This window comes from Tribolium madens, unplaced genomic scaffold, assembly GCF_015345945.1.
Source record: "Tribolium madens isolate multiple individuals breed KSU strain unplaced genomic scaffold, Tmad_KSU_1.1 Scaffold_3;HRSCAF=73;Tcas5.2_LG2, whole genome shotgun sequence".
Classification (NCBI taxonomy): Eukaryota; Metazoa; Arthropoda; class Insecta; order Coleoptera; family Tenebrionidae; genus Tribolium; species Tribolium madens.
In genome coordinates, this window is record NW_025401006.1 from 2,947,553 (window position 1) to 2,966,477 (window position 18,925).

An 18,925-nucleotide genomic window follows, 5' to 3' on the forward strand; every position below is an offset into this window, starting at 1 on the left:
TGAGATTTTTAGGGGTGTACGTGCCCGATTGCGATAGTCAGGGTTACTACCGACCGACGCAGTGCCATAGTGCCATCGGCATGTGCTGGTGCGTTGACAAGCATGGTGTCGAGTTTGCAAATACACGTACCCATGCGAAACCTAATTGCGGTAAGTAGAAAACGTGAGAAAGGTTGATTAAATATTAAATTTTCTGCAGAGGTCCTAATAAATAAATCAAACGGAGTCTCAAAGCAAACGAGCGCTGATGACGCTAGTGACGATGAGGATGGTGACGATGTCGAGCAAGACATTGAAGGAAGCGCAGACCATCCAGGGGACTACTAGAGCGTAATTTAGCGTCATCTACACTATTATTGCCTCTTTACTTTGACTTTTTTTATGTGGCTTTTGTATTTTTTATAATGTTAAACAAAGAACTTCCTATAAGAGTCGGTGTATAATATAATGAATGATTTTGATTTTTATATAGTATACCTTGTCGCGGGTAAAGTGTAGTAGGCAATATTGTATTGTTGCATAATTAAGACTAATATTTTCTTATATATTCCACAGTTGCCATTACTTTCATTAAGGACTAACAATTGGTTAAAGAGTGACAGTACTTTTATTTTTAAGTTTAGTTAAGTTTCTTAAAGTTTATTGTTGTAAATAACAGTGATTTATTTCAAATAAATACTCTCTCACCAGTTATGTTACTTAATATAATATTCAGGTTAGCATGTGTATGTACGTTATTTTACCTACTGTGTTTCTGCTATTATCTTTAGGTAGAAATAGTGATCTGATATTCCACAGCTTCATGTTTGTGCCGTCTGAAGACATACATAATATGCATTTATGTATTAGATAATTACCTACTGTAATAATTGTTAAATTTAGAAATTATTTATGTGATTTTGATGTCCACTTTAATTATTACTCTAGATTAATATATTTACGAAGCATTATTTTTAATAGACTTAGAAAAATTACATTTAGAGTAATTTCTTTGTATGTAAGCAAATGGTACTATGTACATAATGAGGGTACTATTACGAACTGACAACTCGTTTATTATTATTATTTTGCAGAATTTCCAATATGCCAATATTGTTTAAAACTTTGGCAATTTAATTTATTACTTCAACTGAAAGTCTAGTAAGCAAAAACATGTCTTGAGTTTAAATTGGAGTTGTTTACCTTTGTACATCAAACATGTTTTTGTTGTATGTTTTCAACATATATTGAATAAAACTAGAGCTCACATTTGCTTATTTTTCCCGATTTCATCCCCAAACACGTGAAAATGAGGCAAATCATAAAAATAAAACTCAGGGCATTATAAAATCCTATAAAAATTTTCTCAGGCAACCAACACATAAACGGAGCGACGCGACGTTATAAAATTAAGTATAGTATGTAACATGAATTTTAAAAACATTTATTTATGACATAAAATCGTGTACGCACAATCAGAGAACACAGATTTCTTGCGTCTCTTTACTTTTTCTTTTTATCGCTATTTGCCACAGAAACTGTGTTATTATTTATTATTATTTCTACGTTGTCTTTCGCTACAACTTTAAACCTTTTCTCTTTCGGGGACTTCGCTGACGAACTTGCTTTTTTTTGTTTTTCTGAATCAGCGGGTGCCAAATTTTTGTTTTTGTAGATTTCACAAACTTCCTTATTGCAAGTCACTGGTGCTATTCCTTCGACCACTATTCCGTTTCGTTTCTTTTTAATAGCAATCGTAATATCTCCCGGACCGGCCTTTTTAGAAGGAGAAGAAGGAGTAGACGATGAACATGGCTTTGTCTTGCAACTACCCTTACATTCATGTTTTATACACACTTGTTTCGACGAACATTTGCTTATAACTTTTTTTGGCGTTTCTGGTGGTTCTTGTGGTTGTGCAGATTCTTCAGGTTCTTCTGGATCATCTCTCGGCTCTACTTTTTGTGCTTCCACTTTTTCGACTTCTGTCTTTTCATATTTCTCGTAAATTTTCGGCAATGAAGTTTCGCTGACTACATGAGGGAACCAAGATTCATCTATTGATTCTGGTGCATCATGGACTTGGTGTAGTTCTGGAGACATCGTAACGGCTTTTGGAGGCGCATTATCTTGAGTAACATCTACTTGAGATAATGTGTTACGTCTGCGTTTAGAAACAGAACCAGAATTTCTCCTGCTGCTTCTTGAAGGTGATCTTGTTGGTTCTCGGCTTGATTCTTCGCGCGAAACTCGAGTAGCTATCATAGGTTCTTCTATAGGAACTTTTTTATGTTCACTTGCATGATTGTAAAAGGCATTATAGTCTGGTGGAACTAGTGGAAGTGTGTTACTCCAAACTAGATCACCCTTTACTAAACTCACGTAGTATTCTAAAACTGTTTTTTTCTTATTGTTCGCAGCTTTAAATCTACCGACACCATTTAATTTCTTTTTTTCTAACTGTGGGATAAAATTTGACTAAAATGGAAGTTTTTCAAGTTAAAAATTTTAAACTCAGTTACTTACTTTATGATCAAAATGTTCTTCACTATTTGTTTTTTCAACAAAATATGTAAGCGTATTAGGAGCATCAAATATAGTTTTCTTTGTATTGCGATTTCGCGATGCAGTTGGCAATGTAGGACTCGTATGATTTTTCTTGTGAAATATTTTTGAGAAACGTTTTTTAAATTTTTTGGGTTTATTTATGAAATAAAAATCTAGCGATAAAAGAAAAATAAATTGAGTAAAAAATTTTGAATTCTTACCCATCAACCTGCTTAAAGAACAATCTCCAATCCCATTATTTTTAAAAAAAATTGGTTTTGAAGAGTTTTTGTGCTTATTGTCAAAATTGCAAATGTTAAAACAGGGGAAAGCATTCAAATGGGCAATATCTGATTCACTATTGAAACATTTAGCAAAAGAAGGAAATCTACTTATTTCAGTAGTTTCAGTTTCATGAAAATGCATATCAACGGATTTAAATTCAAGTTCTTTGTGGTGGGGAAAAACAAATTTATCAATATTAGTTCTCCAAATTCGTCTTTTTTTTGGTATACAGTTTCTGAATTTTAATTCCATACGTCTTTTTATACGCTTTCTCTTAATTCTCCTGCTCAAAACTGAAGACCTTGATTCATTCCATTCTATTCTTCGACTCAAATTTGGTTTTCTTAAAACAAAGCATCGATTTTTGGTAGTGTAACTTAAATCTTTTGCTCTAAATGAATCCTTCCGTCGGAGTTTACTATCGATTCGTAGTAATGTAGCCGCAGACTCCACTTGCTTAGAAACTATTTCTTCTTTCTTCAACACGTAAAATCGGCCTTTTTCGTAAATTGCACTCTCACTTTTGGTTAAATCCATTTCGTAGAGTGGCACCACCCATGGTGTTTGATTATGTTTGAAATCATCTTTTCCCAAATTGACATAATACGCCAGTTTGTCTTTATAAGCTTGGTTAAGGTCAATCGCATTTTTTATTTTTCTAACACTCATGTCAACTGATTGTTTGATGACTTCAGCGTCGTTGCCCATAAGTGGCAATGATCTCAAGCTAACACAGTAAGGTAATGCTGTTCTTTGTCTTTCGTTGAGAATGGCTTTGCGACAGCATTTGGCTGGTTTGCTGGCTCTTAAAATTTGATCAACTCCTAGTTGTTTTAACTCTAAAACAATGTGAGCGTTCTTGTGCTCAATTTCCTTTTCTCGGAGTCGGGTTTGAACAGTTGAAACATCGAATTCCATTGACGAACAAACTCGTCGTCTCATCAATGGTACAACTTTAACTTCCGATTTTTCTACATTGTCTGAATCAATAATCACATCCATTTTTGGAGATTTGGGTTCATCACATGAACATTTCATTAACTCTTTAAGCTTGGCGAGATCTATACACAATTTTTGTTCTTTGCATTGGCATTCTTTACCTGTCGCTGTTGGTTTACTAGAATCGTCAGAAGACGAATATTCCATATTTGTTTCATCAACTTCTAGTGTTCCATGGATTGTAATCGACTCGTGTGAATCTGGAGTGTTTTCGATTTTTGTAGAGGAACCGATAACAGTTGATTTACAATCGGGACACTGTTTTATCACAATTTTTATGTCGTCGTCATCGTCGCTTCGGGCGTTTATACAATAAAGTGGGTCTTCATTACCATTGCACTGAAATATAACTATAAAAACTTTTCCATTTTGAAAAAAAATCACCTGATTAATTTTCAAAGTGACTGGTTCTCCATCCAGTTTAATGTGGCAGTGAGATTCGCAAATGTTAGAAGAGCATTTAATTTGACTAGTTTTTGGATTCATTTCAGTTTCTCCAGTTTCTGAGCAATCAGTACAGCACTGAATTTTGATGTAGATGGTAGGATCATCGCAAACTTTAGTGTCTACATACTCATTTATGGATACACTTTTTCTTTCTGAGGCCTCAGAACTTTCTTTGCCAGAAGAACCTGTAAAACCTTATTGTCAGTAATGTTACGTTACGTTAGTTTTGGGTTTCTAACTCTTTTTGAAAGCCGGGCATGTCGATTTGATACAAGGCTTTAGTGCACTTTTTTCTGAAGTTAAAGAATCGACTTCATTATATTCCGTGGTAGTCGTAGATGCGGGCATAGTAGTATCACATCGACATTCTGATCGACTTTCATTAGTTGATATCTGAGACATTTTGGAATTTATAGCAATATCCGAAGCAACGGTTGGTTCGCTATTCAACATTCTTTGTATAATAACACCCATTTGATCGTAAAGCTGCAATAGTTCTACTACTGTTGCTTCATCTATAACGACGGACTTATCCTTATTGTTTTGGACGTTTTCCACACTTACATGGTTCACTATTAAATGAGTATTGGGTAAGTAATAGTTTTTATGGGTCATTCTATCATATTCTATCTCTCGTAACATCTGAGAGGCCCAAATTACATCTTGATATTGGTTTGGAGTGAGAGTGCATTCACTCACGAAATGATCATCGTCTTTTTGCATTAAATCTAACGCTGACACAACAATTTCGTCCACTATGGGTGATAGTTTGCTTTTTGCTGATTGTAAACGAAATATAAGGTCTCTATATTTTCCACAATTTTCAGTTTTTCTTTTTCGTGGCCGTTTGAAACATCCATCCATTCTAAGATAGGGATAGCTTGATCCTTGCTTTATGATTACAAATAACTTTACTGAGAATTTTAAGACATGCTACAGAAATTTTGATTATTATGGACTTATTCGATTGTGATCAGTCAGATGATGTCAACCATGTGTCAGTTGGTCAGTTACTTTAGACATTTTAGAGTAGAAAACCACGATTCCTGTGACCATGATCACGGTAGAAACAATAAAATTCAAAAATTGTCTATCTGTTAAAAAGAAGTGTTACAAACACTCAATCATTTAAATATATTACAAGTAGTTTGTGACACGAGGCACGTGGCGAGAAGTTGTAACACGTGTTTTTTATATTAGGTATTTTTTAGTGAACGTTTTTTAAATTGAATTTATTATTATATTTGACAGTTAAAATTGATGACATTTGACGGATTTATACAAGTATGTCCTCGGATTAAGTTTACAAGAGGAAAAAAAATATCAAAGATAATAAAAACAGGCACAGAAAAAAGTGTCTTCATCTAAAAAGAAATCATACAACGGTAAAAATTTTGGATCATTTTTTATTGAAGATTTCATCCAATTTCACTACATCAAATGCTACCGACTACTAGCAATGCAAAGTTTGAGATAAAGTGAGTACTTTTTTTTGAGTAAAAGGTTTAACATTCGTCAAACATTCGGATATGGCAAGTTGAGTTATATTGACTTCTTTTGAGGTCTACTATCGCCTGGTAAAGTATGTATTTGCACATACCTCAAAATCACTCTCAGTAGCGGATTGAGTTTACAAGACGAAAAAAAATTATCTTTTATTTTACGCCAAAACTGCAAAGGAAAAACATTTTTTGCTTTACCTGAAATGAACAAATCTGTAATAATTAATTATTCTAACTCAGAAAGAAAAGTTTATTTTTCTCTTGATTTTGTACTTTTTTCTCTGATTTTTAAGTCCTATCATATTGGCGGCTTTATTATTTTGACACTTTTATAAAATGTTTTTCCTTTGCAGTTTTGGCGGAAAATAAAAGCTAATTTTTTTTTCGTCTTGTAAACTCAATCCGCTACTGAGAGTGCTTTTGAGGTATATGCAAATACGTACTTTAACAGGCGATAGTAGACCTCAAAAGAAGTCAATATAATTCAATTTGCCGTATCCGAATGTTTGACGAATTTTAAACCTTTTGAGTACTTTATCTCAAACTTTACATTGCTAGTGTTATAGTCAGTAGCATTTGAGGTAATGAAATTGGATGATATCTTCAATAAAAGAATTATCCAAAATTTTCACCGTTTTATGATTTTCTTTAGATGAAGACCCTCTGTGCCTGTTTTTGCTGATTTTAACAATTTTATGGATTTTGAAGAACTAACTTCAGACATCATAGTAACTGTTTTTTCAAAGTAAAATTAATTAACATAATGTTTGAACGAAATAGGCTTTTTCTATTTTAAATTTGATTTTATGTAAAACAACAAATGAATTAAACCATTGTTTATTTGTGAAAAGAAGGTTTAATTCCACGTGTACCTTTACCGCGAGTGGTTTAATTCTTTGGGCATAAAGTGAAATTAAAATTTACTTCAGAATTAAACTAGGTAATTCGAATTAAGTTGCCATTTATTTTGCATTGACAAACTTCAAATTAATCGCGAATTAAAATATAATTGCGATTAACATGTTCTGTAAACCGGCCCTAAGTTTTCTATTAGTTTTGTAATTGTCATTGAAAACAAATCAAAATTATTTATTTAATTATACCACGAAAAAAACGTAAATATTATTTTAAATATTTTAGTTCCGCTACAAAATTTATTTTTTGTTAATTGTAATACTTTTAAATTAAATAAAAATGTTTAGTTTTATAAATATACAATTTAACAAAAACCATTTGTTAAAGAAAATTATGCATTAATAAGATGAAATTAACAATTTACAAAAAAACAAATTATTATTAATGTAATACATTTTTTTGATAAACTGTCAAGATTGCCAACATATTCAGTCATTGTGGATCACTTTTTATTTTAATTGATTTATAAAATAATTTTATTTTGAAAAACAGTTTAAAAAAATTATAAAATAATGATTTGTTTTTTCGTCAATGTTTAATTAATGCATAGTTTTCTTCAAGAAATGGTTTGTTAAATTTATCATTAAAAAAATTACATTTTTATTTAACTTGACCTTTGTCAATGCAAAATAAATGGCAACTTAATTCGAATTAGTTTAATTCTGATTTAAATTTTCATTTCGTTTTCTGTAAACCGGCTCCTAAAGGAATTTATCTTGAAACTACGTCAAGTTAACAATCCGATGATTTACGACCCTGCCTGCTTGCGGTTAGAAGGGTCGGCATCCAGCAGGGGCTGGTTTATTGAGGCGTCATTTTCATTTTGTTCGACTATACATACTTATTTGTGTTGAGTTATTTTGACTTTTTTGAGCTCTACTATCACCTGTTAAAATATTTGCACATACCTCAAAATCACCTGTATGCCATTTTGTACTACAAAACGGTACTTAGAGACGTTAAATTGTTTTGGAGTCATTAACTTTGATAAAATTCATTCAAAAATTAGGTTAACATTTTAACAACATAATCGACGTATTTCTACTGATTCAGACAAGTGATTCAATTATTTTTTTGTGTTGAGATCTATTTTTTATTGTTTAGCAAAATAAGCAAAATGTTAAAAGTTTGGCTTAATTTTAAATTCAGAAAATACGTGTTAAAATTATGGTTTTTATCTTGAGGTAATTTTATTAGTACTAATTGAGTCTCCACCTTCTAAGTTGTCTACATTTTAAATTTCAAATTTCAAAAAAATCCCTTATCAAATAACAGATATTAATAGATTCTAAAGTGTATACCAGGTGAATAAAAAGTATGGAACTAAACGTTTTTTGCTTAAACTATTTATTTTTTGAAAAAACTAATTGATGAGTGATAAAGTACTATAAAAATGTGATGATTTAACAACAATAAAATTTTTCGAAATTTCCTTTTGTTTTTGAGTTCTACAAAAAAAATATTTTTTTTAAATGGCAACCCACTATAAAATCATTTTTCTCATAAAAGCTATACCCTAAGGATTACAACTATCCGCTTTATATTTAATTTTTTCAAAAAATTTTTTTTACATAAATTGCAATTTTGACAAAAAAATCGCATAACTCAAAAACAAAACAAAATTTCGTTCTAAAAATACCATCACATTTTTTATATTACTTTAATTTATATTAATTATTATTTTCTGGAGGCAAATGATTAAAACTAAAACCGCTTGGTTCCATACTTTATATTCAGTCTGTATAACATAAAGTAGATTTCATTTAAATTGGCATAATAGGTGGCTATGGAATTTCGTATTTAAGTTTGTAGCCCTGCACATGTTCCTGTTATAACAGCTGATGGGGTTTTTGTTTTTCTTTGATTACTTACCTACATGGTTTATTGAACTGACATGACTGACATTTGTATTCGTTTTTTCAGTGTTTTCGTTGTTTGTTCGTTATTCCCACTACTTTTTCAAATTTTAACTAAAACTAGTTCTCTTCAGATTTAAAGTACTCGCTAAGGTATGTTTGAAAACATAATGAACTTCTTTTTGTTATTCCTGTTTTAGGAATTTTAGGTTAATGGAATCAACTATACCAATTTGAATTAAGCCAAATTACTTTATCCAGGGCAAAACACCATTTTTCAGGCTGCAGTACGCGAAGCTTCATTTTGTACAGATTTCTTTTTTCCCCTCCGATCGCAACAACTTTACCATTGTTTAAAAATTCAAAATTTTGTCCTACATTTTTAATGACAAAATCSAAACCCCTTTCGGATGCAACTTACACGGAAAACAAATTGTGTTTTATCTCCGGTGTGAATAAAACGTCTTTTAAAATTTCTGGAAGCCACTTATCAACGAAGTCTGTATTTTCTACAAANTCTGGAAGCCACTTATTATCAACGAAGTCTGTATTTTCTACAAAGCAAATAGTGTATGTTTTTAGTGTTAAAACTACACCTACAAAGGGATGAAACAGGATGTTAAACTTTTTATCGAAAAAACTCTCTGAAAACTTCTGAAAAAGGGTTCTTTAAAAATAAAATTTTAACTATCTTAACCTCACTTTTTATAGTGACAAATTTAGTTCCTTAATATTTAAACCTTTTTCACATTTAAAGCGCGGTTTACACAATCATGGCCTACTGTTATGCCAATTTCAATGAAATGGATTATACCATTGTTTTAGAAAAAAATTGTTAATAAAGCTAATTTGCAATAAAATGCTATTTTCCCTAAAATGCTAAATTTTGATTGCCAAAATGCGATTTTTCTGAGTCATATTAATAAAAATAATAAAATTTTCTATTACTGAACTTCTCGGTTTCAGTATTTTGCAGGCTAGTTGCGCGCGATATGTCTGATCACTTTCTGACATTATGATTTTATTCATTCCGAAATCCGACCCGAGACCCGAGTTGCTCTATCGATCGTGGTAGAGGTGTGCGCACAGTAGTGTAATGTAATTAGAAAAAATAGTGTTGGTTTATTAATTTAAAGTGAAGATTTTTTTTTGAGCATATCCCAAAATGGCATCGTTATTCCGAAGCGCGGAAATGACCCTATGTCAGCTTTTCTTACAAAGTGAGGCCGCATATGCTTGTGTCTCCGAATTGGGCGAACTCGGTCTAGTACAATTCAGAGATGTAAGTTAAAAATAAATCGGTATTTTTCCACGTCCAGTAGTAGATCAACCTTTCTGTCGTTACTATTCTCACGAAACAAACATCTAATTGTTGTGTGCTGTCACCAGCTGAATCCTGACGTCAACGTATTTCAAAGAAAGTTCGTCAATGAGGTCCGCCGATGCGACGAAATGGAAAGGAAACTCCGTTACTTGGAGAAAGAAATCAAGAAGGATGGGATTCCCATGTTGGACACGGGCGAAAACCCGGAAGCTCCCCAACCAAGAGAAATGATCGATCTCGAGGTTTGTTAACTCGCTTGAATTACAATAAAGTCAACGTTTCATTATTAGGCCACTTTTGAAAAACTCGAAAATGAATTGAGGGAAGTCAACCAGAATGCTGAAGCACTCAAAAGAAACTTTCTGGAACTCACTGAACTCAAACAAATACTAAGGAAAACGCAGGTGTTCTTCGACGAGGTTAGTCTGAAATTTTTGCCAGTCCAATTTGGCTCACCTAGCATGATTTTTTCAAATTTGTTATTAACATTGCGAACTAGTCAATTTGTTTCATGGCAAGTGCAAACAATTGTGAAACAAGCTGACTAACAAATTTTATTTACCTATCATACTGTGATATTCATTTTGAATGTCAATGTTATGAAAATGCATCAATTCTTAAAAAACAACTGACTGGGTTTAATTTTATTGAATGCTATAATGCTGCACTTAAAACTAGCATCAAGTCACTCAGTTATTCATTTGTAAATTAGGTGGTATTCCCCATAGTTTTTTCTGTGCGGTTTAACTATTGACTGTATTTCTAATTCTGCATGAGGAGATTCTAAATACAACGGTTTATTTGATGGTTTTCTTCTTAATAACATCATAAATTTTTAATGAATCATTGGTAATGTATTTTTTAAATTGATTGTTTCATTTTACTTTATCAGTGCGTAATTAATACAGCCGACAATACTGTTAACGCAATTGTTAGTAAAAATACAAGATACGAAATAGAATAAATATTATCTCTTGGAGATTTATTGGAACCTATTTGATTATCAGAGACAATCCCTTGTAATAAAACATACAGGTTTATTATCAGTTCATTGCTTTTCTTGTTGCGTCATTTGTCCACGTATGTATGCGTAATGTCTTTTTAGTTTTTCTGAAAGACAAGGACACGAAATAAAAACCGTTGAAATTTATTGCAAATATTAAAGTTTACTTTTATTCCTTCTTAGCTAAATATTTAATTATTGTATTATATGTAATAAATATGCTTGTTCCTAGAAAGGTGATTTAACGAAGATGCAGTCAAGGTTGATCTGCCTTTACTCCTTCAAGTTTTAAATGCAGCATCATTCAAAAATGCATGTTTGGTCTTTGAATAACTTAAGACTAATATATTTTATTTTATTTGAATATTCTTGTGTTTCGCAACCATTATTTATGTATTTTTGTTGAATATTTTTGAATTATTTTATTTAACTGTTATAAGAACTACTAACATTTGTGCAAAGTAAGACATTTCAGCTGTCTCTAGCTCAGGATTATCGATTTTGGGGGTAAATTATTGTAGTTAAATTGTAAACAGCCTGGTATCACATTGCCGAAAATATCCGACGGCACATTTTTTTGCTTTGCTTAGGTGGAGGAAACTGTCTTTTTATTCGAATCCTCAATGTGAATCGAAGGGGCCCAATGATGTAATTTGTCAATTAATGATTCCAATTTGGTTTAAATATTAGAGCAAAACATCTAAATATGTAGATTAAAAGTACTAAACACTCTTTTATATTATTTATTTTTTATTTACCTAATAGTTTAGATACAGTAAGTACATTAGTGAGTTCCTTGTTACATAAAGCCCCCATTGCTAACCATATCCTTGAAAATAGTTCCATTGAACATTATTTTTACAATTGAAACGTAACCTTGGCACATTATTTTATTTTTGTTTCATTCATTAAATTCTTGTGGAAGAAAAAATAATTGCATCGTTTCCATTGTAGTAAAATTTCTTAATTTTTCAGTTGAGGATTTCATTGCAAACTTTCTCTGATGTAAGAAGCATATGATTCGTGACGTCATTACTGGCTGTCGCTAAAAATTTACAATATGCCATTCTCCTTTAATTTTATAATCTTCGGGATTGTCGTTATCGATAAAGCGTTGTGTAAAGGACGTGTTCGTTTCGATCAAAATTAATCCGTTTAATTAAAATTGACTTGCTTTTTATAATTTTTAATCTTTTTTCATTAAACTAGGTGACTTATTTATTGATATTTAAATCCTTTTTATTACATCGATCTTAATCCCATAATCCATCACTACCTTAACCCGCACGGTTCCAACATTTTTTTAAGTTGCATGTTTTATTTTGAAGTTATCATGGCACTACTGATCTATACTAATTTAAGAATGCAGCGTCGATGGGAGTTGAGTATCGAGTTTATCGTGTGGTTTGATACGTGGTCGACTTCCAGTCACCCTCAAAAAGAAACGACGTCGTTTTTATTTTACTAGAAAATATATGATTTTTATAGACTCTGAAACTGTCAAGATTTAAAATTATAATTGAAATTACGCTAAATCATATTTTTTATTTTTATGTGTGTCATTTATATCACATTAAAAACTATCTTAAAGTGGGATCTGATATTAAATTATTTACCTTCATACTTATTGTTTGTTATCATAAGAGTCGGCGTTTGAAGTTCAAACACATTTTGTTATATTTTTTATTATTGAGAAACCCAACGATTTATTTACATAATTTTACATTATTTATGTAACTTATTTTCACAATTTACGTAGTAAAGTAAAAAGTGCTAAAATTGAATTTACAAAATCGTTTTGAAGATGCCAGGATCGCAGGCGATCTTTTGTGTTTGCTAAATATTAGTGCTGTACAATTTGGCCGACCAAACCTGCCATAAAATTTAACCAGGTTAATTAGTTTATCAGCCAACTACACCTTTTTCAAGTGTAATTCAGAAACCATCACATGTAATTCAGATTAGTCAATTTAGTTTCAGAAAGCGTAAATTGAAATTTAGATTAGTCAATTGTCTTTCAGAAAATGTTAATTCAGAAGAGTGAAATGAGTTTCAGAAACCATGAGATGTAATTCAGATTAGTTAATTTAATTTCAGAAAGCATAAATAGGAATTCAGATTAGTCAATTGTATTTCATAAAGTAATAATTGTAATTCAGAAACCATTACATGTAATTCAGAACAGTAAATAAATTCAATTTCATGTTACATGTAATCCAGAAAATATCAATTGTAATTCAGATGAGTAACTTACTGTTATCTCAAAATGAAGTTTACATAAACATGTGTTATTTTATTTTCAGAATTAAAGAATTACATAAACTTGCCATTTTGCAAAATAAATAAGATATTTTGTTTTCAAAGGAATTTTGGTAATGTAATTTTTAAATGAAAATAACGAGTTCTGAATTACAATTGACGAATTCTGAAGTACAAATGACAAAGTCTGAATTATAACTAAGACTTTCTGAAATACAATTGACTAATCTGAATTTCAATTTACGCTTTCTGAAGTTAAATTAATTAATCTGAATTACATCTGATGGTTTCTGAAATTCAGTTTACGGTTCTGAATTACAATTAATACTTTAACCGATTAACTAGTTAATTGATTTAACCGGTTAATTTGGATTAACTAATTGGCTGATGAACTAATTAACCTGGTTAAATTTTATGGCCGGTTTGTTTGGCTAAATTATACAGCACTACTAATTTTTTGCAACCGCTAAAATAAATACCGGAACAATATTTCACTTGACTTGTAACAGAATAAAATTTCGAGTTACTTACTTATTTTGTTTGATTTATGATTTAATCATTTAATTCTTGCATATTTGTCTAAAATGAGATAAAATGATAATTTAGGATTGATATACCTTATTTAAGATTAAGATTTATAAAGAATAAATCCAAAAAATACACAGTCATTATTACAAACATTTTTTACTGTTAATAATCTCGCTTAAACCACCGACGTTGTATTTTGCATTAATAATCCAAACATAAACATTCTACATAATGTTTTCGTAACTAATACTCTGTGAATTTGCTTTTTTCTACATGTTTAGCTGCTTCAAAACTAACCATGTCTAATATTTGTCTTAAAATTTTGTCTTGTCATGTCCGCAAAAAGGGGCATTTTGGAGCCGGGGTTAGTCTTTTTGGTAGAGATAGGTTAGGTGATTAGTAGAGGGGCAATGTGTCACCAGGCTGAACGTGGCGCCTCTGCTCAGATGGCCGATCCGTCTCGCGAGGAGGAACAAGTCACCCTACTAGGCGAAGAGGGCCTCCGTGCTGGAGGTCAAGCTCTTAAGCTGGGGTAACTTCACTTTTATAATAAATTACAAAATAAAAGTCCTGTTGTATGAAGTGTTTTATTTAATTTTTGTGGTCCACAGCATGACTTTTATTTGTTTTTGGTAAAATGTATGGCAAGAAAAAAATGTGGTTGTTCTTACAGCACTTTTTCCTCATGGCAGAAACTACTGTCAACTTCCGGACCACACTAAGGCAAGCTTTCCTCTGTGTCGTATAATTATTAATCCGGCCTGTCGTACGACACGAGAAAGGCCTCTAAATCAATTTATCGAAAAAAAAAAAAAACTAACATCCACATTTACTAACCGATCCTTGACACATTTTTTGCATAATAAGGACTGGTCATATTTTTCTTTGGTTTGTTTACGTGGATCGCAACTAATTCGATTTTTGATATGGCATGGTGGTGTTTTGTTCACATTTAGCTTTCTCACATTTCATCTGCACAGCTTATTGTTTTTTTCTTCTAATCTTATAAGTGTTAAAAATTTTGTTGTTCATGCTAGGTGTTAATTTAAGGGTATTTGGCTTTGTTTTGGCTTAAATGTATTGATATTATTTTGAAATCATTTTATTTTTGTATAACATGACTGTGTTTACTGTCTTCGACTTAATTTAGCCTTCGAGCTTTTTATTCGTGTCTTTTTTTTCTTATTATCTTGCTTTCACGCTTCATGGGCTATGAAGGTCGCTTTCGATTTGAAGGTTGGCAATTTTTTGAAAAATTTCGGGATGTTTCTGGACATAAACACGGTCATGATACATCATTTGTGGCGGCGCGATGGGTTTTGCTAATGTGTTGTGTTGTTGAGCAGCACGAGGGGGGTGCAAACCCCACTGAGTCTATGACCAGGGCCCTCATTAGTGACGACTCTATAGCCCGACAAAGCACCCTAGGCCCCGTGCAGTTGGGGTACGTATCACCTCCACATTATACGAAATCATTCTCCATGTAGGCAACACTAGACTCGTACATTCACAACCCGAATTCCATTTTTTTCCCGTAAAGTAGTTTTTCATCATTGATTGCATTGAAATGACTCAAGGTCTAACGTATTGTACAAATAAATTTTTATATAGCACAACATTTGTGATCGTGATGGTAAGTAATTCGGAATTGTGACTAAAATATTAATTCAAAAACATTTCCCTTCGACTTATTACAATCCTTTTGTCTCTGTTATTTCAATTCAATTGAAATTTAACAAAAAACTCTAAGTAATACAGTTTTATTGAATAGTTTTCCGGAAAAACAATTTGAATCAGAGGAGTTCTTCCCATGGTCAGTACTTCTGTTTCCTGTCCTTAGATTGCGTAACACAAACCAAAATTTAATTTTTTCATGATTAAATTTTGAGTTTTGTTGTGCTTCTTGTGTGTAGTTAGTGTTAGTCTGAAGCACCGATGTTGTTTTTTGTGCTTTTTAATTATCGCCTAACGTTAGTGTTGTCCATAATTGGCTAATTTTTTGGGGAAAAAACGTAATTGAAAAATACATCATGTGCTGGTAAGAACAACACAATTTTTAACAAAACTGTGTTAAAAACCAAAATTTGAAAACAGTTTTGTTTTTGCTGTCAAAGGAGCTTTCATTGTCGTTCGATATGAAGTTCCAAGGACTGATTTTCTTTTTTTTCTCGTGTAGTTTTGTCGCCGGTGTTATTCTCCGAGAACGTATTCCAGCATTCGAACGAATGCTATGGAGAGCTTGTCGCGGTAATGTTTTTTTGCGTCAAGCTGAAATCGAAACGCCTCTTGAAGATCCGTCGACGGTAAGTCTCAAATTTGTTGAATCTGAGAATAAAAATGAGCGTCATTGTAGGGTGACCAAGTGTATAAATCCGTGTTTATAATCTTTTTCCAAGGAGATCAATTAAAAACACGCGTGAAAAAAATTTGTGAAGGTTTTCGCGCAACTTTATATCCATGTCCTGAAGCGCCCGGCGACCGCCGTGAAATGGCAATGGGGGTCATGACACGAATCGAGGATCTCAATACTGTAATATCTCACAAATGTAAAACTTTTCCTTAATTATAATTTTTCAGGTTTTGGGGCAAACTCAAGACCACCGACATAGAGTCCTAGTCGCGGCCGCGAAAAACATCAAAAATTGGTTTGTCAAAGTTCGCAAAATCAAGGCGATTTATCATACTCTGAACTTGTTCAATTTGGACGTTACTCAAAAATGCTTGATAGCAGAATGTTGGGTTCCGGTGCTCGATTTTGAAAATATTCAATTAGCTTTGCGGAGAGGTACCGAAAGGAGTGGCAGCTCGGTACCCCCGATTTTGAATCGGATGGAAACTATGGAAGATCCCCCGACTTATAATCACACGAATAAGTTTACAACAGGATTCCAAACCCTGATTGATGCCTATGGGATTGCTTCCTACAGAGAAATGAATCCTGCACCCTATACGATTATTACTTTTCCGTTTTTGTTTGCTGTGATGTTTGGGGATTTGGGACACGGTTTGTTGATGGCAATATTTGGGGCTTGGATGGTGCTTAAAGAGAAGCCTTTGGCAGCAAAAAAATCTGATAATGAAGTAAAGTTTTCGCAATAAATAAATTGTTTTTCAAGTTTCTGTTTTAGATTTGGAACATTTTCTTCGGTGGACGCTATATCGTACTTTTGATGGGTCTTTTCTCCATGTATACTGGTTTTATCTATAATGATGTTTTTTCAAAGTCTTTAAATATATTTGGATCAAATTGGGTGGTTAATAATTTAACTGCAGATTATGTTTTAAAAGTAGATGATGTTATGTTGGATCCTGCTGAGGGAGACTATCTTCATCATCCGTATCCTATTGGATTAGATCCAGTTTGGCAACTTGCGAAAAATAAAATTATTTTTCAAAATTCGTTTAAAATGAAAATTTCGATTATTTTAGGTATCATACACATGTTGTTTGGTGTTTCAATGAGTCTTTTTAATTTTACGTAAGTCAGACTATAAATCAGGGAACTGTAATTGAACTTTGTTGTTGCAGGTATTTCAAAAACAAACTTAGCATTTTCTGCGAGTTTATCCCACAAGTCATATTTTTAGTTTTCTTATTCTTTTACATGGTGCTCTTGATGTTTATCAAATGGTTTATGTATTACTCCACCAACGACAGTAAGTATTGAGTATCGATTTTTAACATACAGAGTGATTCAAAAAAATTGGACCATCTCTTGGGTGATATCCAACTGTGTTAAGTTTTTTTTTTTATTTTTTTCACGAGATATAGTCTTTCAAAGGTTAGATCTTTGAATTACCTTTTTGAATGTTTAGATTGTGCATCCTTGATTTTATGTCTTATGGTGTACAAAAATTTAACAAGATATTCACCAAAAGAGCTAAGACTTCTGTCAGTTCTGTTTTTTCTCAGAAACCAAAGCTTAAAAAATCTGTATTAACTGAAGGTCTTCTATCATCATTTGAGAGTTGTTCCGACACTTTTGAATCATCCTGTAAAATAAAAAATATTTTTTAAAACGGTAAAGTGATTAAAATAATACTCGTAATTATTATTAAGACAATTTGTGCTTAATTGCCATTCCAAATGTGACTTGCAGAAACTTATATTAAGTACAGTCCTCGCTGTGCCCCCTCAATCCTCATCACCTTCATCAATATGGTACTAAACAAAGAGACCATCGTCGATTCAGAGTGCGATGCGACCATGTATGCTGGTCAAATCCCCATCCAAAAACTACTTTTCGTGTGTGCTGTAATTTGCGTTCCTTGGATGCTTCTCGCAAAACCCGTTTACATCATGCGTAACCGTCGCAAAATGAACTATTCGGTAAAATTGTCAAAACTAGTTTTGGCAATTTAATTAATCATGATTTAGGTGTCTCACCAACAGATGCAACAAGCTACAGGTAATGGCGATGCTGAACAACCAATGCATAATAACACATCTCAACCGGTTGCTGCTCATGGAGGCGGCCATGACGAAGAAGATCTTGGGGAAATGTTTATCCATCAGGGGATTCACACTATTGAATATGTGTTGGGTTCGGTTTCACACACCGCGTCTTATTTGCGGTTGTGGGCATTATCTTTGGCTCATGCTCGTGAGTTTTTTCTATTGGAAAGTAAATTGTCAATTTTTTTATTGTTATTTTCAGAATTGTCGGAAGTGTTGTGGAATATGGTTTTGAATAAAGGATTAGTTTTCGATGGATGGGAAGGAGGTGTTATTCTTTATATTATATTCGCATTTTGGGCTTGTTTGACAGTTTCGATTCTTGTCTTGATGGAGGGCTTGTCAGCGTTTTTGCACACCTTACGTCTTCATTGGTAATGAAAAAAGAAAGATTGAGAACTTATGTAAAGAGTTTTTTTCCAGGGTTGAATTTCAAAGCAAGTTTTACTCGGGACAAGGCTACGCCTTCCTGCCTTTTTCATTTGAAAATCTTCTAGATTCGGCTTCTCAAACAGCTGAAGAATAAATCTATTTTATTTATTTAATTTAAAATACAAGTTATCTAAATATATATTTTTTTCTACATTCATTTTCATTTAATGCCGTACTTAAATCATACCGCTTTTTTGTGATCTGTTATAAACGTTGTAACCGAAATTAATAAAAAGACTAGTTGGTGTTAGATATAAGTTTCAATATTTATTCAAGTGCATGATAGCTAATTGCAGTAAAGTAACACCTATTGTAGCAGTAAAAATGTGTACGTCAATAGATAGAAGTAAATGTTGTCATCTGAAATTTGTTTTATTAATTATTCTTTCAAATG

General features: G+C 32.3%; 3 protein-coding genes across 15 annotated transcripts in view; 2 read left to right on the forward strand and 1 right to left on the reverse strand.

Moving 5' to 3' along the window:
* LOC123008054 (proteoglycan Cow) overlaps window positions 1–1,246 on the forward strand; it is a 37,006-nt gene extending 35,760 nt beyond the window's left edge. For both annotated transcript variants that reach the window (XM_044403634.1, XM_044403636.1), the window contains exons 9-10: window positions 13–150; window positions 200–1,246. In XM_044403634.1, coding sequence (XP_044259569.1) covers window positions 13–150; window positions 200–327 — 266 coding nt within the window. In that variant the 3' untranslated portion in view covers window positions 328–1,246. The remainder of the gene's footprint in view (window positions 1–12; window positions 151–199) is intronic.
* Window positions 1,247–1,407: 161 nt separating this feature from the next.
* Window positions 1,408–5,253, reverse strand: LOC123007351. Of its 5 annotated transcripts, XM_044402601.1 has the most exons (6): window positions 4,822–4,964; window positions 4,497–4,772; window positions 4,195–4,442; window positions 2,748–4,149; window positions 2,506–2,699; window positions 1,408–2,457 (listed from the first exon to the last, which is right to left on the reverse strand). In XM_044402601.1, the coding sequence occupies exons 2-6, from the start codon at window positions 4,729–4,731 to the stop codon at window positions 1,483–1,485; spliced, it is 3,054 nt and encodes a 1,017-aa protein (XP_044258536.1). In that variant the 5' UTR covers window positions 4,732–4,772; window positions 4,822–4,964; the 3' UTR covers window positions 1,408–1,482. The 5 variants fall into 5 exon arrangements, with proteins under 5 accessions (XP_044258536.1, XP_044258535.1, XP_044258534.1 ...); XM_044402600.1 differs by having other exon boundaries at window positions 1,408–2,439; window positions 4,497–5,253; XM_044402599.1 differs by having other exon boundaries at window positions 4,497–5,253.
* A 4,296-nt stretch (window positions 5,254–9,549) lies between these two features.
* LOC123008289 (V-type proton ATPase 116 kDa subunit a1) lies at window positions 9,550–18,682 on the forward strand. 8 transcript variants are annotated; one of them, XM_044404056.1, is made up of 14 exons: window positions 9,550–9,812; window positions 9,920–10,096; window positions 10,145–10,273; window positions 14,991–15,088; window positions 15,416–15,457; window positions 15,821–15,947; window positions 15,998–16,174; window positions 16,222–16,725; window positions 16,773–17,122; window positions 17,173–17,300; window positions 17,744–17,973; window positions 18,037–18,247; window positions 18,302–18,473; window positions 18,523–18,682. In XM_044404056.1, the coding sequence occupies exons 1-14, from the start codon at window positions 9,696–9,698 to the stop codon at window positions 18,623–18,625; spliced, it is 2,565 nt and encodes an 854-aa protein (XP_044259991.1). In that variant the 5' UTR covers window positions 9,550–9,695; the 3' UTR covers window positions 18,626–18,682. The 8 variants fall into 8 exon arrangements, with proteins under 8 accessions (XP_044259991.1, XP_044259995.1, XP_044259998.1 ...); XM_044404055.1 differs by having other exon boundaries at window positions 9,552–9,812; window positions 18,022–18,247; XM_044404060.1 differs by lacking the exons at window positions 14,991–15,088; window positions 15,416–15,457 and adding an exon at window positions 14,067–14,176 and having other exon boundaries at window positions 9,551–9,812.
* The last annotated feature ends 243 nt before the right edge of the window (window positions 18,683–18,925 follow it).